At 41.2% G+C, this 15,315-nt stretch overlaps 1 protein-coding gene and 1 long non-coding RNA gene across 2 annotated transcripts; both read left to right on the top strand.

The window, feature by feature from the left end:
- Window positions 1-3,939: 3,939 nt before the first annotated feature.
- Window positions 3,940-5,191, top strand: LOC133277438 (uncharacterized). Its single transcript, XR_009746207.1, has 3 exons — window positions 3,940-4,327; window positions 4,365-4,946; window positions 5,061-5,191. It is a non-coding gene; the product is annotated as an uncharacterized LOC133277438 (long non-coding RNA).
- Window positions 5,192-5,575: 384 nt separating this feature from the next.
- Window positions 5,576-13,157, top strand: LOC133277437 (wnt inhibitory factor 1-like). Its single transcript, XM_061469255.1, has 5 exons — window positions 5,576-5,923; window positions 9,186-9,281; window positions 10,440-10,544; window positions 10,963-11,058; window positions 12,717-13,157. The coding sequence occupies exons 1-5, from the start codon at window positions 5,677-5,679 to the stop codon at window positions 12,824-12,826; spliced, it is 654 nt and encodes a 217-aa protein (XP_061325239.1). The 5' UTR covers window positions 5,576-5,676; the 3' UTR covers window positions 12,827-13,157.
- Window positions 13,158-15,315: the final 2,158 nt, after the last annotated feature.

The raw sequence follows: 15,315 nt of genomic DNA, 5'->3' as shown, positions 1-15,315 counted from the left end.
TCCACAGACACTGGTTTTGCTCTGGAGCAGCTTGAGCAGTGTTGCTTTGTCTTACAGATAAGTGTGTGTGAGGATTACATACAGTAACAATTATAAATATGAAGTGATTAATAATATTTGATGCTGTGGACTGTTGATGGATATAAAGCTGTATCTTGTGAGCCAGAGATTTAATTACTAGAATAATATAAAATTCACTACTAAAAAGAACCCTATAGTAGAGTTAGGATTTACTCTCTTGGGTTTTTTTCTTCAGTTCATCAGGATGAATTGTGAATGTGGACTTTCCACTTCAACTAATTTACAGAACATTAGCCTACCAGTATTTATACTGTGTGCAGTGGTGTGGTATCTGAGTTATAGCCAATAGTTTCACCAAGTGCTAATCAGTTATTCTTTTCATTGGATATTGTGCCAGATTTCTTTAAGGGCAGAACATAACATCCAGTGACAAAAAAAAAAAATCATTTATTTATGAGGGACATGGTTTAGAGCCCATGAGTAGTGAGGAAATCAAATTCTTTTCATTTACTTGCAAGCTCACTTCAGTAACTCGGCAGAGTACAGTGCAGAAAGAATAGGGGATGGGAGCAGAGCTATTCCAGTTTGACTTTGATGGCATTGTGAAACAGCCTTCTAAACTCCAGGCCAAGCAAAAATTCAAGGTACCTGGTGCCTTGCAGTATTATGACTTTTATTTGCTGGGATGTGTCATGATACTACAGAGATGAAGAAAATACGGAAGTTTCCAGATGTCTGTAAAGGAAGCTGGGTGTAATACTTAAGCGTCTCATGGTTTTGCTTTATCAGGACTTTAGTCCTTAACGGTAGTTTCTGTATATGACTCAGATTTGTTTTCTGCTGGTAAGTATCTGCCCAGCACCTTTCAAATGGTGCACCTATAGAACCCAGGACATGGGCCGATCCTAAGACCTACAGCATGAGCAGAAAATTCCTTAGGTATAGGAGACTGGCTTCAGCTTTTGAAATAAAGATGGGCGATGTTTGTGTAAACACTTGGTGTACCCCCTTGTTGGAGTGAGTAACCAAGGTGATCTGCAGTTTGATTAGCGCCTTGTTTTATAAAATTGCAACTTTGAAGTAACACTTTATGTCTGTGAAATCAGATAAAGGGTCACTGGCCTGCCCACTTTGGGAGTGTTTCTGAGGTTAGACAGCACCAAACTTTCCCAAAAGATAGAACTGGATCCAACAAGTAATTGAGGTTACAGCTGAAGGCTGAGCTGTTTCTCAGGGAGTAAGACAAGCCTTGATCTTTTTGCTCAGTGATCTTTTTGCTCAGTGATCTTTTAATGGGAAAAGAAACATACTTTCTTTTCCTGTCAGTTAATTTACATCCGGGATTCAAAAGAGGGAGTAGTGACTGGGTGACCTTGGCTTGCATAAAACGGAGCTTCAAACAGAGCTAAACTCTTTCTAGTGAGGCTGGCTGGTCTTTCAACAATATTCTTGTATTGCTTTGGGATACCCAGAGTCCCCAGGCACAGATTTATTCTGCACACTAATTGCAAATGCTTAGGGAAGGTGACAGTGTAAGAGATTTATAACTAATTGCAATGATTAAAGTACTAAGTCTGAAATACAATGTATACTTTTCCATGTTACTATCTAGTAAGCAAGATGAATCTGTGAACAAGAACTTCAGTGCACATCAGTCTTGTTGACTAAACACCATATATTGAGAGTTTGCTGTCATGTGAAGAAAATTACTTATTAGAATAATGGGTTTGAAAGTTGCATACTGGCTGGCATCTTTCAGATTGATATATTTGTTTCAGATAAATATTTCATATTATGGAATCCGGGCTAGGTGCGCTAATGGGGACAATCTACATGCAATCCATAGAGGCCCTTAATTTTGGATACCAACAAGAGATGTGCATGGCAGTTGTGGATGACTGTTTGTACACAGTCTGTATATATCTAATATTTCTGCTTGCTTAATTTACGCATTTGGAAACAAACCCATATGTCATTTTCCTCTTTTTAGCAGAATTATAGTGACTTCTATACATATTTCTCAAATGCCACGTTAGCCCAATTGCACTGGAAAGACAGATCAGTATTCAAACTGTCAACAAAGAAGACTGATGTTGGTCATAAATCCCCATTATCTGAAAGATTTGATGTGGACTTGAGTTGGGATACAGCTTTGATTAATGCTACCTAACTGCATCATTACCTGATGGCTCATTTGCATGTGGTATAATGGAGATCAAATTATGGTGAAAAGTGCTTATAAATGTGGGTGCTGATTGTGACACCACATTGAGAAACAAAGCCTCAACTCTGGGTGCTGTATTATTAGATGTACAGCACTGAGTCCAACTCTAACAGCGCAGCTATGAGTGACTCAAGGCTCAGAAACACACAGGCTGCACAGTGCTAGGCAAGAGGTTAGCTGTATAATACATGCCACCCCACTAAATCTACTTGATTAATGATGTACTAGCATTTTATTAGATTAATGTGCATCACCACGGCACAAGCACCCTCTAAAATTCTGTGTCCCGATTTCTCTGGTTATTGTTTTCTTACAAGTCACTACTTTTTGAGAACAGGTTGTGCTGTGTTATGCCTGGCTGACTTGTAAAATCCCATGACATATGAAGATCAGAGCTTATTATGCTTGAATATTTTTGTTCAGGCTGTAATGGAATAAAAGTATTTTAAGTAGGCGGGAGACACAGGCACACTCCAGGATGGCCAGAAGCGGGGTATTCCCACAAGGTTGTGGGAGAGCCCAGTCCTTGTACCTGCTATGCCTCACATGGAGCAGCATCCCAAACTCCAGGTGAGTATCTTTTTGCCTACAGTATGCCACTGGTTATCTTAGCTTCAATTCTAATGCAGCTTTCATTTCATCCCTGTCTTCCTCTGCTGACTGGACAGCAGTGCCCCTCAAGAGGCTGTCACATATTCCTGTCTATGACACAGCTAGCCAGTACAACAGAAGGATGCTGACACACTTTACTGTTTAAATTAAAAAAAAAAAAAAAAAAAAAGCCTGTGAATGTCCTAGTCCTAAAACTGCTTTATTTTACGTTGAAACTAAGTACCAAATACAACCCTTAAGACATGAATGAATGTGAATTCTCTTTGTCTAACTCTGTACTTAGCATATCCATTAACTGCATTCCTTATCAGATTGTGCTTCTATGGCTAAAGCATGTGGCTGGAACCATTTCCGTTTTCAGTGAGAACCTCCGTTAACATGACACAATTCCCTTAAAAATGCAGACACACGCTCAGCAAATTTGATAAACTATGAGATTAATTTAGATTCACAAAGATGGCGAAGCAGACTAATCCTTCCTATGGAGGATAATGTTTAAACAAATTTATTTCATTCAATGAAACACCTGGGCAAGCTTATTTAATATAATCTTTGCATTTAATTATCTCCACTGAAGGGGCACTTGCCATATTTCAAAATATGATTATTTTCTTTCGTATTAATTATTTTAAGATCCTAAAAGGAAACCTGGAAAGAAATAAATAAGGAAAAAAAGGGCTCTTAATTAACCCGAGCCACCAGAAGTCATCTTTTTGGAATAGGAAAGCTAGGATATGGGATTGCCAATAAACAGCACTTTAAAAATCAGATTCTTTACATGAATAATGAAGAATAGCTGTTAAAGCCTGAAAAGAATTGTGTATGATTGAATTGTCTCGGCATTGATATCCAAGAGGCACACTTGTACATTAAACTGTCTTGTGGAGAAAACACAAAAATGGAAAAAATAATTCTGTGAAGAACTCAATATGGTCAAAATTACTGGCAGAAGTCAAGGAAGTGCAGAATTATGAGATACCCAGAGAACAGCACAGCCCAGAGTCAGAGTCTCAGTTCTATTTTTTTACTCTCCCTCTGCTCTTGTGAGGTTGGTGCAAAGCAAGCTGTTCTTTCTGGGAAAAAATTTATTCCCCAATATATTTCTGGCAAGCAGTTTTGCCATGAGTATTCTCACTGCACAACACAACTACCCTTTTACTTGCCAGAGAGAATAATGTATCCAAAAGCAGAAGACCCTGTTGTCCCCCCCACAACTGGAACTGCCATGCAAACAGGACTTGGATGTGATTTTTCTAGATGGCAAATTACTACACTACGGCAACTTATGCATGAGTAACTAGATCACTGTTTTTTTGCAGCATCAGTACTACATGAAAGGATATTTGCAACATCGGTTTGCACGGGGTGAATTAACTGCATGTATGTATCATCTAAAACTTGCTTTGGTTGCTTAGGCATAAGAGGGGAACAGTGCCCATTTCAGGCAATTATTTAGTGTTCTATTTAGTAGTATTTAGTTCTATTTAGTAGTATTTAGAACTTCTAGGGTTCTCTTGTTTAATCATTTAACATGTTATTTTGCTCCTTTAAAGGCTAAATACAGTCTTGCAAAGCATGTTACATGTGCCCTAACCTTTGTCGGAAGCCAGACAGTGCTTAATGCTATCAGTAACAGCTTTGCCTTGTGTTCTGCTCCCTCTGGGAACCGTATGTCCCACACTGTAGGTGTGAAAAAGGATCAAAGAATTTTTTCTGACAGAAGTACTTTAGCCATTTATTCTATCAGGCAGTTACACACAGTTTAATTTCCAGTCAAAGTGAATGCAGTTACCAGATCACACTACTGCTTCGACTAGACAACAAATTAAGCAGTTTTGTGCCACTTGCAAAACTAATTCAAAGTCAACTCTTACTGTTGAAGACGGACTTGTTTTTTCTTTAGTTTTTCAGAAGGCAGGAGGTTTATGCCACTTTTTTGTAGTTGCTTTCTATAGGTGCTTGTACTATCCCCTAATCACTACTGGCCAATCAAACTCATCTGAAAAGATTCTCTTGGTGTCAGTCTTGCCATTGACGGTGTGTGCTTTCTTTGGGAAACATTTAAGATGATAGGAAATGTTTCTGAAAGGTAGGAAACGGGGGGGGGGGGGGGAATGTTTTCTGACCATCTACACTTGTATTCTTGCAACTGAGGATATTTTTACAATTAATTGAACCGAAGTGTATTGCTATTTTGTCACAGAACTGTATTCAAGCCATTCCTGGAGACGGCACATTGGATGACACAGCAGCAGGAAACCCACATTCCTCCTGTTTTCCCACCTGCAAAGTGGCAGTGAGTTCAGTACATCAGTCCTATCTTTCAGATCACCCTTCGAACACGATATTCAGATTTAAAGTGAATAGAAATCAGAGAGCATGTAAGGTGCAAAGAGGGAGGTCGGCTGCTTATGTGGCAAGAGCTGTGCCATCTATAAACAGGCAGGAGGGCTGGCAGACAGCGGGGCCTGCTTTGAGGCTCCGTGCCAAGGCAGACCCCTCGACCTCCGTACATATCACCCCTGGTACATGGCTGCTGCCCATGGGCTGCTCCCCTACCCGCGGCAGGCTCGGGGCCTGCAGACTGCCGGGGTCCGGGAGGGGCTTCCACCCTCCGTGACACGCCGCGGGGGGCGGCGAGGCGAGAGGGGGCCGGCGCTGAAGTGGGGGTGAGGAGGCGGAGGAGTGGGAAAGACTGTGAGGGGAAAAGCGAGGGGGGCGTGAGGGAGCGGGGGTGAAAGGGGAGCGAGCGCAGAGCCGGCGGGCGCGGGGAGCGGAGCGGGTGGCAGCGAGCTGCCCGAGCCAGCGGCTGCCGGGCCATGGCGCGGCGGGACGGCGGCTACGGCGGGACGGGGCTGCCCCGCCTGCTGCTGTGGCTGGCGCTATGGGGGCTGTGCCGCGGCGGCGACGCCGGCACCCGCTCCCTGCCCGCCCGCCAAGCGGCTCTGCCCTTCGGCGGGGGCCGGCCGGCGGCCTGCAGCCCGCGCTGCCAGCACGGGGGGGTCTGCCTCGGCAACGGCACCTGCCTCTGCTCCAAGGGCTACGAGGGCGAGCTCTGCCAGCACGGTAACGCACCGCGGGGCGGGCGACGGCGGGTTGTATGGGGTCACTGGGCCGGGGCCGCCGCGGGCGATGGTGGGAGAGGAGCTGTGGGGGCGAGATGAGAAGCGCCCCAGGCCGCTCCGGGAGCGGGCCCGCTGCTGTGGTGACTTGGTCCTTGGTGGTGGTCCCTGGGCACGCGTCTTGGCCTGAGCAGGGCTGGGCACGAATACCTGTGTCAGGTATCTGACCGGGTACCTGATAGGTGTCTGAGCCTTCCCACAAGTAGTCTCTCAGGGAAGGTCTCAGGAGCTCGGATTTGGATCGAGTGTGGGAGGCTGGTGGCTGGATGCTGGGGAGGATGTAAATGAGGTGCAGTGGTGGAGGAAGAGGGGTAAAGATTCTCAGTTTCTGGTGAGGCAAGGCAATGACAGCGAGCTGGTAGAGTGCAGCCAGGAGCCAGGTCCTTTATGAAGGCACACATGTAGTGATAGGGCAAGGGGTAATAGGTTAAAACTTAAACGGGAAGTTTAGATTGGATATAAGGAGGAAATTCCTTCCTGTGAGGGTGGTGAGGCAGTGGAATGGGTTGCTCAGGGAGGTTGTGAATGCTCCATCCCTGGCAGTGTTCAAGGCCAGGTTGGACAGAGCCTTGGGTGACATGGTTTAGTGTGAGGTGTCCCTGCCCATGGCAGGGGGGTTGGAACTGGATGATCTTAAGGTCCTTTCCAACCCTAACTATTCTATGGTTCTATGATTCTATGTAGGTGAGTAGACCCAGCCATCAGAAATAGCTGTTTTGTCTGCAAGTAGTGTTTTACCACATGAACATTGGATAAACATCCACTTTCTGGACAGGCTTTGGCATTGGTTTCCTTTTCTTACTTTTACTGTGTATGCTTCAACACTTCCCCAAGAAAGGAATGGTGCTTTTAGAGGCTGGCAGCTTTCTGAGCCTCAGCAATGTTGAAGTGGTAAACTGGGTGTGATTAGTGAGCATGGGACTAATTAAAAGATTAAAAATGTGTGTAGGAGGTAGGTTCTTTTCTGGGTCTCTTGTTTATTTAGAATATGTTGTGATAGTAAAAAATACTGGAATTTACTTCATATGTAATACCTGACCCACATAGTCAATTTGTACCTCCCATTTCCATGGTAGAAGATGTAAAGCTAGGGTGAACTGAAGTCTGTTCCTGTTGGCTTCCAATGGGAGACAGTATTTTTGAAAATCGCAGAATGGTTTGGGTTAGAAAAACCTTAAAGCTCATCCAGTTCCAATCCTTCTGCCATGGATGGGGACACCTTCCACTAGACCAAGTTGCTCAAAGTCCCATCCAACCTGGCCTTCAACACTGTCAGGAATGGGGCAGGCACAGCTTCTCTGGGCAATCTGTTTCAGTGCCTCACCACCCTCACAGCAAAGAGCTTCTTGCTTATATCTAATCTAAATCTTCCCTCTTTCAGTAGTGCAATATGCAAAAGTAAACACTAGGGAAAGAGGTTTTATTTATAGCCTGTTTAATATAATGTGCTGGATTTCTTATTCCTTTCTTCAGAAATTTAACTGCAGAACATTGTGGCTATTAATTGCTAAGAGTCACTCAATATCAGGAGTTCTTTTGCTTCACATGTCTCGTGTGAAGAGATAATACAATTTGTACAATATCTGTTCTAGTTCTCAATGTCCTTCGCTGAGTTTTTGCGTTTTGTTTTGTTTTATAACTCTGAAATGGGATGTTGAAAATTTCATTCAGCACTGTAACCATTCATGGAACATCATTGATTTATTTAGAAGCTAAGGCTAGCAGGTGGTGACAAATGACGTGTCGCTAATGCACTGCATAGTGGGGATGAATAGCTATGCTGTATGCACTGTTCCAAACAACTGTTGGATCCTAGACATTTTTGGGTTTAGGAGGGATGGGAAAGGTTGTTGGAGATTTAGATCTAATTTTGAGCTAGGGAGGTGAACTGTCTGGAATTGTTAAGGGAACTAATGAATGTTTGCTCTGATAAGGTCGTCAATGTAGAAATAAATTTGGATAAATGAAGCTTCATAGCCTGTTCTGTCAAGAGAACTGAACTGAAAACTATGTGAAATAACACAGAAACAGAGTTTTATTTAAGTTGCAAGCTCTGGTATGGCATTTCCAAAGAACTGAAAGCAGTTATGAAGAGCTGAGTGCTGAATGGTTCTTTCTTACATGTCTATGTATTTGCATGCAAATACTCTTCCTGCAGATACTAATGAGAAAAATCCTCTGTTCTTCAATTGAGTTGATTCAGAGTGCTAAAAGTGTATGAGGGCAAAGTCAGTGTGGTTATTCATGGCTTGTCTTTTCCCTTTTCTTGCCTCTGTTTCAGCATTCTCACCCATCCAGAAAATACAAAGCAATGCGGTGTAGAGAACTCATCTCACACCTGCAGTTAATCCAGATAAGACTCTCAAACACATGGGTTTCTAAAAGTTGTGTGTGAATAAACAAATGATTTCTCAAACACCAGGGCTGATTCAAAAAATGATTTATGAATAGCAAGGAGATCTATAGTATATGTAATTTATTTGCAATCTGACTGGACTTACCCAGAATTTAGCAAAATGAAGATTTTTATTTGTGCCTTATTCAACCTGTCCAAGATGTCAGCAATGATCATCACAGAATCTGTGATGATCATAGATGTTTTATGATAAAGCTTACATTTATCTCAGATGATTTCTAGACAAACACTGTATGTCTCCAAAGGGGAAGCTGAGGCAAAAAAAAAGAGGGTGGAGTAGAAGGAAATGCTGGCTTCTAGAGACATTTTAGAGAAGGGGTATGAGGAAATGAGCATGTAGTTTTTTCTGGAGACACTTGCAGGAATCCAGTAAAGAGTGAAGTATAAGAATCAGAAGACGCTCCTTAAGTTGCAGCATTTTTAATTAAATAATTTCTTCTTATCACCTCTTTTGATAACTGAATTCAAGAAATGACAGGTGAGAAAAGCTTTTTTGGTAGTCCAGCTGTGTTCCTGCTTAATATGGCTTTTTCTTCTGCCCGTCTTCTATGTCATCCAAAAGCTTCCTTAGTTTTGAGTGTTTAAAAGCTTAAAATGGTGGAATGCTGTCCGTAAGAGAAACTGTTTCAACTCATGTAGAATATGCAGAGCAAATATATCTTAGGAAATGTGAAGACAAACTGAGTACTTGGAGACTAAAATAATGTGAATTTCTTATGTACTGAAGCAGTAACTTTGGTAAGCCTCATCAATATTTACCTAAGGTTTGGCTTTTTTCTCTCTCTTACAGCAACATGTTACCCAAAATGTAAAAATGGTGGGGAGTGCCTCAGACCTGGAAAATGCAGATGTCCACCTGGCTACGGGGGTAGATACTGTCATAAAGGTGAGAAAGAGACAACAAGGGGTAGCTTGGAAAGACAAGGAGTTTGAAATCAGACAACACGAATTTGGGACGACTCAGCCTGTGATTCTGTGGTCCAATTTGTCCTTGAATATCGGACTGATGCCTGCTTTCCTCTAGTCTTCAGGCACTTCTCCCAGTCACCATGATCAATCATATACAGTCAGTATTAAACACATTAACTTACAATGTATGACAAAGAAATATGCAGACAGGCTCTGAAGAGCTTTGCTAGCTGTGCTGGAGTTGACTTGCGTGTCCTTGTATGTTCAGCATTTGTGCCAAATATCCTTTAGCTGAAATCATGCTCAAAACTTGTGAAAGATACTTTTTCCTGCCAAGTATCAGGCAGACATCCCAACTGTCTGTCATTATAATGAAGGATACTTGTTTCTCTTCAATACAGTGAATGTGGTGTATACATTTACATTCAAGCTTATGAAAAGATGCATTTGCTTGTACAGAACAGTAATTATGCCATATTTCAAAGACGGTGCACACCACAGTTGATACCAATCATATGTGTGGCATAAATAACACTTCATTAATGAGGTCTTCAGGGCTTTGATGTGTAGAACAAATCTGGAATGAAGAGGCTGACTTAGCTGACCTTTGGGAAGGCACCAGTCAACTTGAGTATGTTTATAGGTTCATTTGTCAAAGTAATATCCCCTTCTTTTCTTCCGCTTGTTATGTATAGGTCCTGTCAGGTAAGGAAATATGTGAATCCTTGGTCATATGTTACTGGCTTACCAGCTGTGATTTGGCAAGATTAATAAGAACATGCATGCTAGTAGCTACTGTGGTGTAGGTGATGAACAGTTGGTTCACAGCTGGGGAAGGAGAAGAAGTGTGCCATAGCAACAAGTATGTTTGTTCGTTGGTACTCTCAGGCTAAATGCTCAACAAGCTTTTAAGTGAATCCTTAATTTTAACTGCATTTTGAATTGGCATTTGCAGATGTGGCTCTGTCATCCTCACTCCTTACAGAACTGTGCCTTGCTCATAATAGTTGAAAGTTTAGTCTTTGCATATGTAGTAAAATAAGTAGTTGATGGCAGACCAACTGTTTAAAGGTAATTATTTGAAGTCCTATGCTGCTTCTGAAATGCACTGTGTATGTATGCTGTACTTTTGCAGTAAGCTGTGAAGGAGGCTGTCAGAACGGTGGGGAATGCATCTCTGTCAATGGAGTTGTGAAGTGCCTTTGTGCTTCTGGTTGGACAGGATCAAGATGCCAAGAAGGTGGGTATCTGCATTCATGGAAATATTTATATTGATTGAAAATATAACTGCAGTAACAAAAACATTTTATAAGTATTAAGAGGCTTGTAACTATGGAAATGGCATTGCATTATTACAGAAATGAAGGACATTCATTATTGGTACATACTCACGTAAAATTACATCAAATTATTTTACATTAAAGCATACATCTGTTAATATTTAAACCAAAATTTTTAACACAGTACATAAGTTTGTGGGTTTTTTTTCTCCTTCTATGGTCCTGAAAATGCTTTTAGAGTTATACCAGTTGAGTATCTGGCCTGGAAGAAAATGTGTTTGCTATTTTAATTTGTATCATCCTGAATCTTTCATTCTGTCAGGATTCTTTTATACCAGTTTTATAAATCCTGCTGACTTGCCCATTCTTTTCTTCTAGCAATTTGTCCTCAAGGTTGTCGGAATAATGGAGCTTGTGTGGCTCCTGGGATTTGTAGCTGTCCAGCTGGATGGGTTGGTGGAGCATGTCACTTAGGTAAATGACTTCTGCCATTTTTCATTTATCTTTTTCTGTACTTGTTTGATTTACCAGTATAGGGTTCAGATCTTCAGTGCTTAACAAAGCTGCTAGGAAAGTATCTTCAGAATAGTAAATGAGAGCTGCTTCTGCACACTAGGGAGCCTACAAGTACCCATAAAGAGTAGATGGCTTTCCAGAAGATATCTTTGAAAGCCTTCTTTTTGCAGAAGAAGGCGTTTTGGACAGAAAGACAGTAATTCACCACTTTGAATTCAGATTCAGATTTTAGGTGTGAACAAATTCATTACTTGGTATGTCTTGTCATTATTTCTGAAATATTTTCTGTAAGCCAAGACCCCAGTATAAAGAACTGAAAATGGTCATTGCAGAAACACTGTCACTACTGATGTAGGTTAGAAGCTTCATTAAATTTTATGGACATGGCAGACTGAAACTTGTTTCTCACTTTGAGGATTAGTTGGCAGAACCAACTGCAGGTGCTCTTAAAAGAGGAAGCTGGCTATAATCAGGATTAGTACTGGCTGACACTCTTGCTGAAAAACCACTTGCGTTTTCCCAAATTCTGCTTCACAAAAGCAGATGATGATTATAAAAACTTTAATCTACCTTTCCCGGGCAGAGCTTTCTGTACATATATCAGAACTGCCCTGATGCTAAAGGTACTAATCCCGAGACTGTAAAAATGGAAGTTTTTTGGTTTGCTCTTTGTGAGACAGAGTGAAAGCTCAATGAAACACTTTTTTTAAACTGGATTTCATGGGTGCAGAGTCTCTAGATGAAGTCCTCTGCATTTCAGTTTTTTGTGTGCCTGTGGGAATCCAAAGCAGCTTAGTTGTTCTGCAATATATCTTATGTATATAGTCAAGTAAGGATTAACAAATAATATTTTAGGATTCCCATTTGACCAGCAAAATGCCTATCCTTCATATTCATTAGCGTATTGAGGTAGAGAGTGATACTAAAAGGTAACTATAGATGATGCAAAGAATTTTTACAAAATGCTAAACTCTATTCCCCGCACCAACACTAATGGTAGAAGTATTCAAATTCTTCATGTCAAAACTATCACTGTTCCTGAGCTAAGTAGGTCTGCAACCAGTTTGGCTTCTGTTGGTGCAGGTGCTCATAAGCAAATTGCAGCCCCTGGCTTATTAACTGGTGTTAGGGGATAACTGTTAACTGAACTAGTTGGGGACAACTAAAGCTGTGCCTCCTTAGTCCTCCCCTGCCCTTCCTGTGGGGGAACAGAAGGGTAGCGTGTGAGCAAAAGCTAGGATATGGCAACTGTTTCCTCATGGATGTGGATCCAAGAACCAGCTTGAGTAAGTTTCAGCAGGAATTTTTACTGTTGCCTCACTTTCATGGAGGCATCCATCTCAAAAATAGCCTGTGCTGTAAAGAACAACAGAAATGATAGCATTTTAAAAGGGGAATGGAGCATGAATAAGGCTAGACGTACTGTGGCTGTATTCCAGTGAGGGCCACGATGCCATAACTTGAGAGGCATTGCTTTTCAGTTCTTCCATTATGCTTTTATTTATACTGTCCCAGTGCGGTCACTAGGGAACAATTCTACTAGCACAGTGAGACAGAGAAGAAAAATGATCCTGTGTTGTGCTGAGACATACTGTGTATCTGGTGTCTCATTGCAGCTGTATGTAAACTACCTTGTCAACATGGAGGAAAATGCATAGCTCCTAACGTGTGCAGATGCCGACTGCCCTACTCTGGTCTACAATGTACAAAGAAAAGGAAGGAATGAAGCAACTTCCGCAAAGATAAGCTGTGTTTTCTTCACGTAACTCTTCACACAGAGATGAAGTCTGATGCAGTGGGAGACCTTAGAACAAACATGGTAATTAATTGATTTCAGATAGCTCTTTGTCTTCAGTATATTAAGTAAATGCTTTTCTGTATGAAAGAAAAGTACTGCTGATTGTATCAAAGCTGTTATAAGTATCCAGGTGTGTGCAGTGTATGGCACATGTTTCTTTCTGTTCTCAATTTTCCTTCGTAAGCAGAAGTATTATGTCTTGGTTGATAAAACTGACCTTGAAATAAAATTTACTCTTCAAATAAAGTACTTCAGAATAGATCTATGTTCTTTCCTATTTTTTCCCCTTTGACCAGAATTATTGCGTTACATTAGTGATATGTTTTTAAAAAGCCCATGAAACAAAACTGCCTTGATTCAGATTATCAGAAGTGGATGTTAGTTCAAGTATAATTTACCTTCAATAAGATTACAGAGTTGCAAGAGGAAAGTTGCAGAGTTTGCATCTTTCTGGAACATCAGCAAAGTGCAAAGCATCTTATTAAAACTCCGGTTATCACTTTATGTATGCTTCCTGCCCCTCCCCTCAATCTGATTTGGATCTTGATCAGTTAAGCAGTATTAGAAAAACAAAACACAGTACTTGTGCAGACAGTTCTACTGTTACTTTATAAAAGCTTAATTTGATACATGAAGAAAGTCTTTATCTTGACTGCTTCTACAATCATATTATCTGATCATCTCTCAACTTCCAGTTATTTCTTTTCCTCATCCCAGTGAGATAAACACACTTCCCAATCTCCCTTCCGGATATGTAGACATTGATGATTAATTCCTATTCAAGATTGTGTTGCTACATGAGCAATACAGTGGGAGGCTACAGACTGGCCCTGAGGAAAAGCCATGTCTGCCACAGATCACCTGTATGGAGGATGCTGAGGCTTGTTTTCTGGACATGTTCCAGTTTGTCCTCATTTAGGTTCAGAGTGAGATCAGAGCAAGATCAGAGCAGATCAGAGCGAGACTCCTACATTCATTGCTTCACGTCTCATTTGTGCTCTTTCTTGGATGCTACACTTGAGGAAGGTTTTGCCAGAATGTGCAAGTTAAATCAGCCGCCTTTCTGAATGCTGCCCAATTCAATTTTGAGGGATCGATTGTCTTCTAGGTGAAACTGGAATTTTTGGTGGGAGAATTTTAACCATGCATTACATTTGCCTATGTATTATTTTAATTCATTTGAGGGAATAACATTGTATCAGTGTACAAGCTCCGTTACCAGAACGTGTAGCTTTCATAAGCAGAATGATTTATGTGGAGATGTTTCTCTAGGGGATTGCAAGCCATCCAGCATTGACAAGAAGCAAAGGAAATGGGGTCTTCTCAGTTACCAATCTTCGCTACAAGAACACAAGCATATGGAGGGCAAATCAAGGACAATGGTATAGTTCCTAATACTACCATTTTCTGTTACAAGAAACTGCTGTGTGGTGTAGCTGAGAAGCCTTAACCTGCCCTTGCTTTGAAGGCTGTTGCATTTGATGAAACCTGCCACAGACGTGTTGTGCAGGCTTTGTGGCCAGGGGCAGGGGATTGTGGTTTTTGTGCTGCTGCTGTTGTGATAGACTGGATATTTCAGACATGCTGGTGGAAAAATATGGTTTTCATTCATGGAACAAGAAGATCTCATCAATGCTTCTGGAGTAGGCTTTATGATGATGAAATCCTTTGTATCAATCACAGTTCACTACAATAATAATGCCATAATTTAGAAATTCAGGAGTTAAACTGCATACCTTAGATGACATATACTGGTTTCAGGGAAGTGACTGGAAAAAGATTAATTGCCTCAGACCCAAGATTTCAGAGTAAATGAGCAGAAGTATGTAAATGCTAAGCGGCATATCATCTCCGCATTGTTCCTGAAGAGACTGTCTTCTACTAATAAAGCCAAAAGTGACGATAATGATGATTAGAAGCCAAGAGGCATCAGCATCATTAGGAGCCTGAAACCAGAAGCCGTCAGTAAGAGAGGCCCGTAACTGGTGTTTCTGCGCAGGGCAGTACAAACGCTGATTTAAATAGTTCCCTGAAATGACTGAGGTAAATAAGCAGCATTTTGATGGAGTATTTTAGAAACACTGCTTGAATGTAGCACCATCTACTGGCTACAGGGAGTTTCGCTGGCTTTTTTTGGTATTGTTTTTAAGAAATGTAATATAAATTTCTGCAATAATAGATTCATAGAATTATGTTTTAAGTGAGTTTAAAGGTGAATTTTATAGCAGTTTTAAGGTAGAACAGTCTCAGAATGTATTATTAATGATAGTTCAGGTCCCCAAATTATTGTTTACACAGTTCTACAAATATTTACTATAAGAGCTGTTGCTATTCCTTGTCTTTTGTTTGTTTCCCACTCACATAATAGTTACAGCATGTAATTTTTGGAGCTGGACGTGTCTTGCTGTGAGAAGTTA

Source organism: Pezoporus flaviventris, unplaced genomic scaffold (genome assembly GCF_033815535.1).
Source record: "Pezoporus flaviventris isolate CSIRO_AGI_PZ_B2104156 unplaced genomic scaffold, CSIRO_AGI_Pfla_v1 ptg000055l, whole genome shotgun sequence".
NCBI lineage: Eukaryota > Metazoa > Chordata > Aves > Psittaciformes > Psittacidae > Pezoporus > Pezoporus flaviventris.
This window is presented reverse-complemented; position numbering and strand designations above follow the sequence as displayed.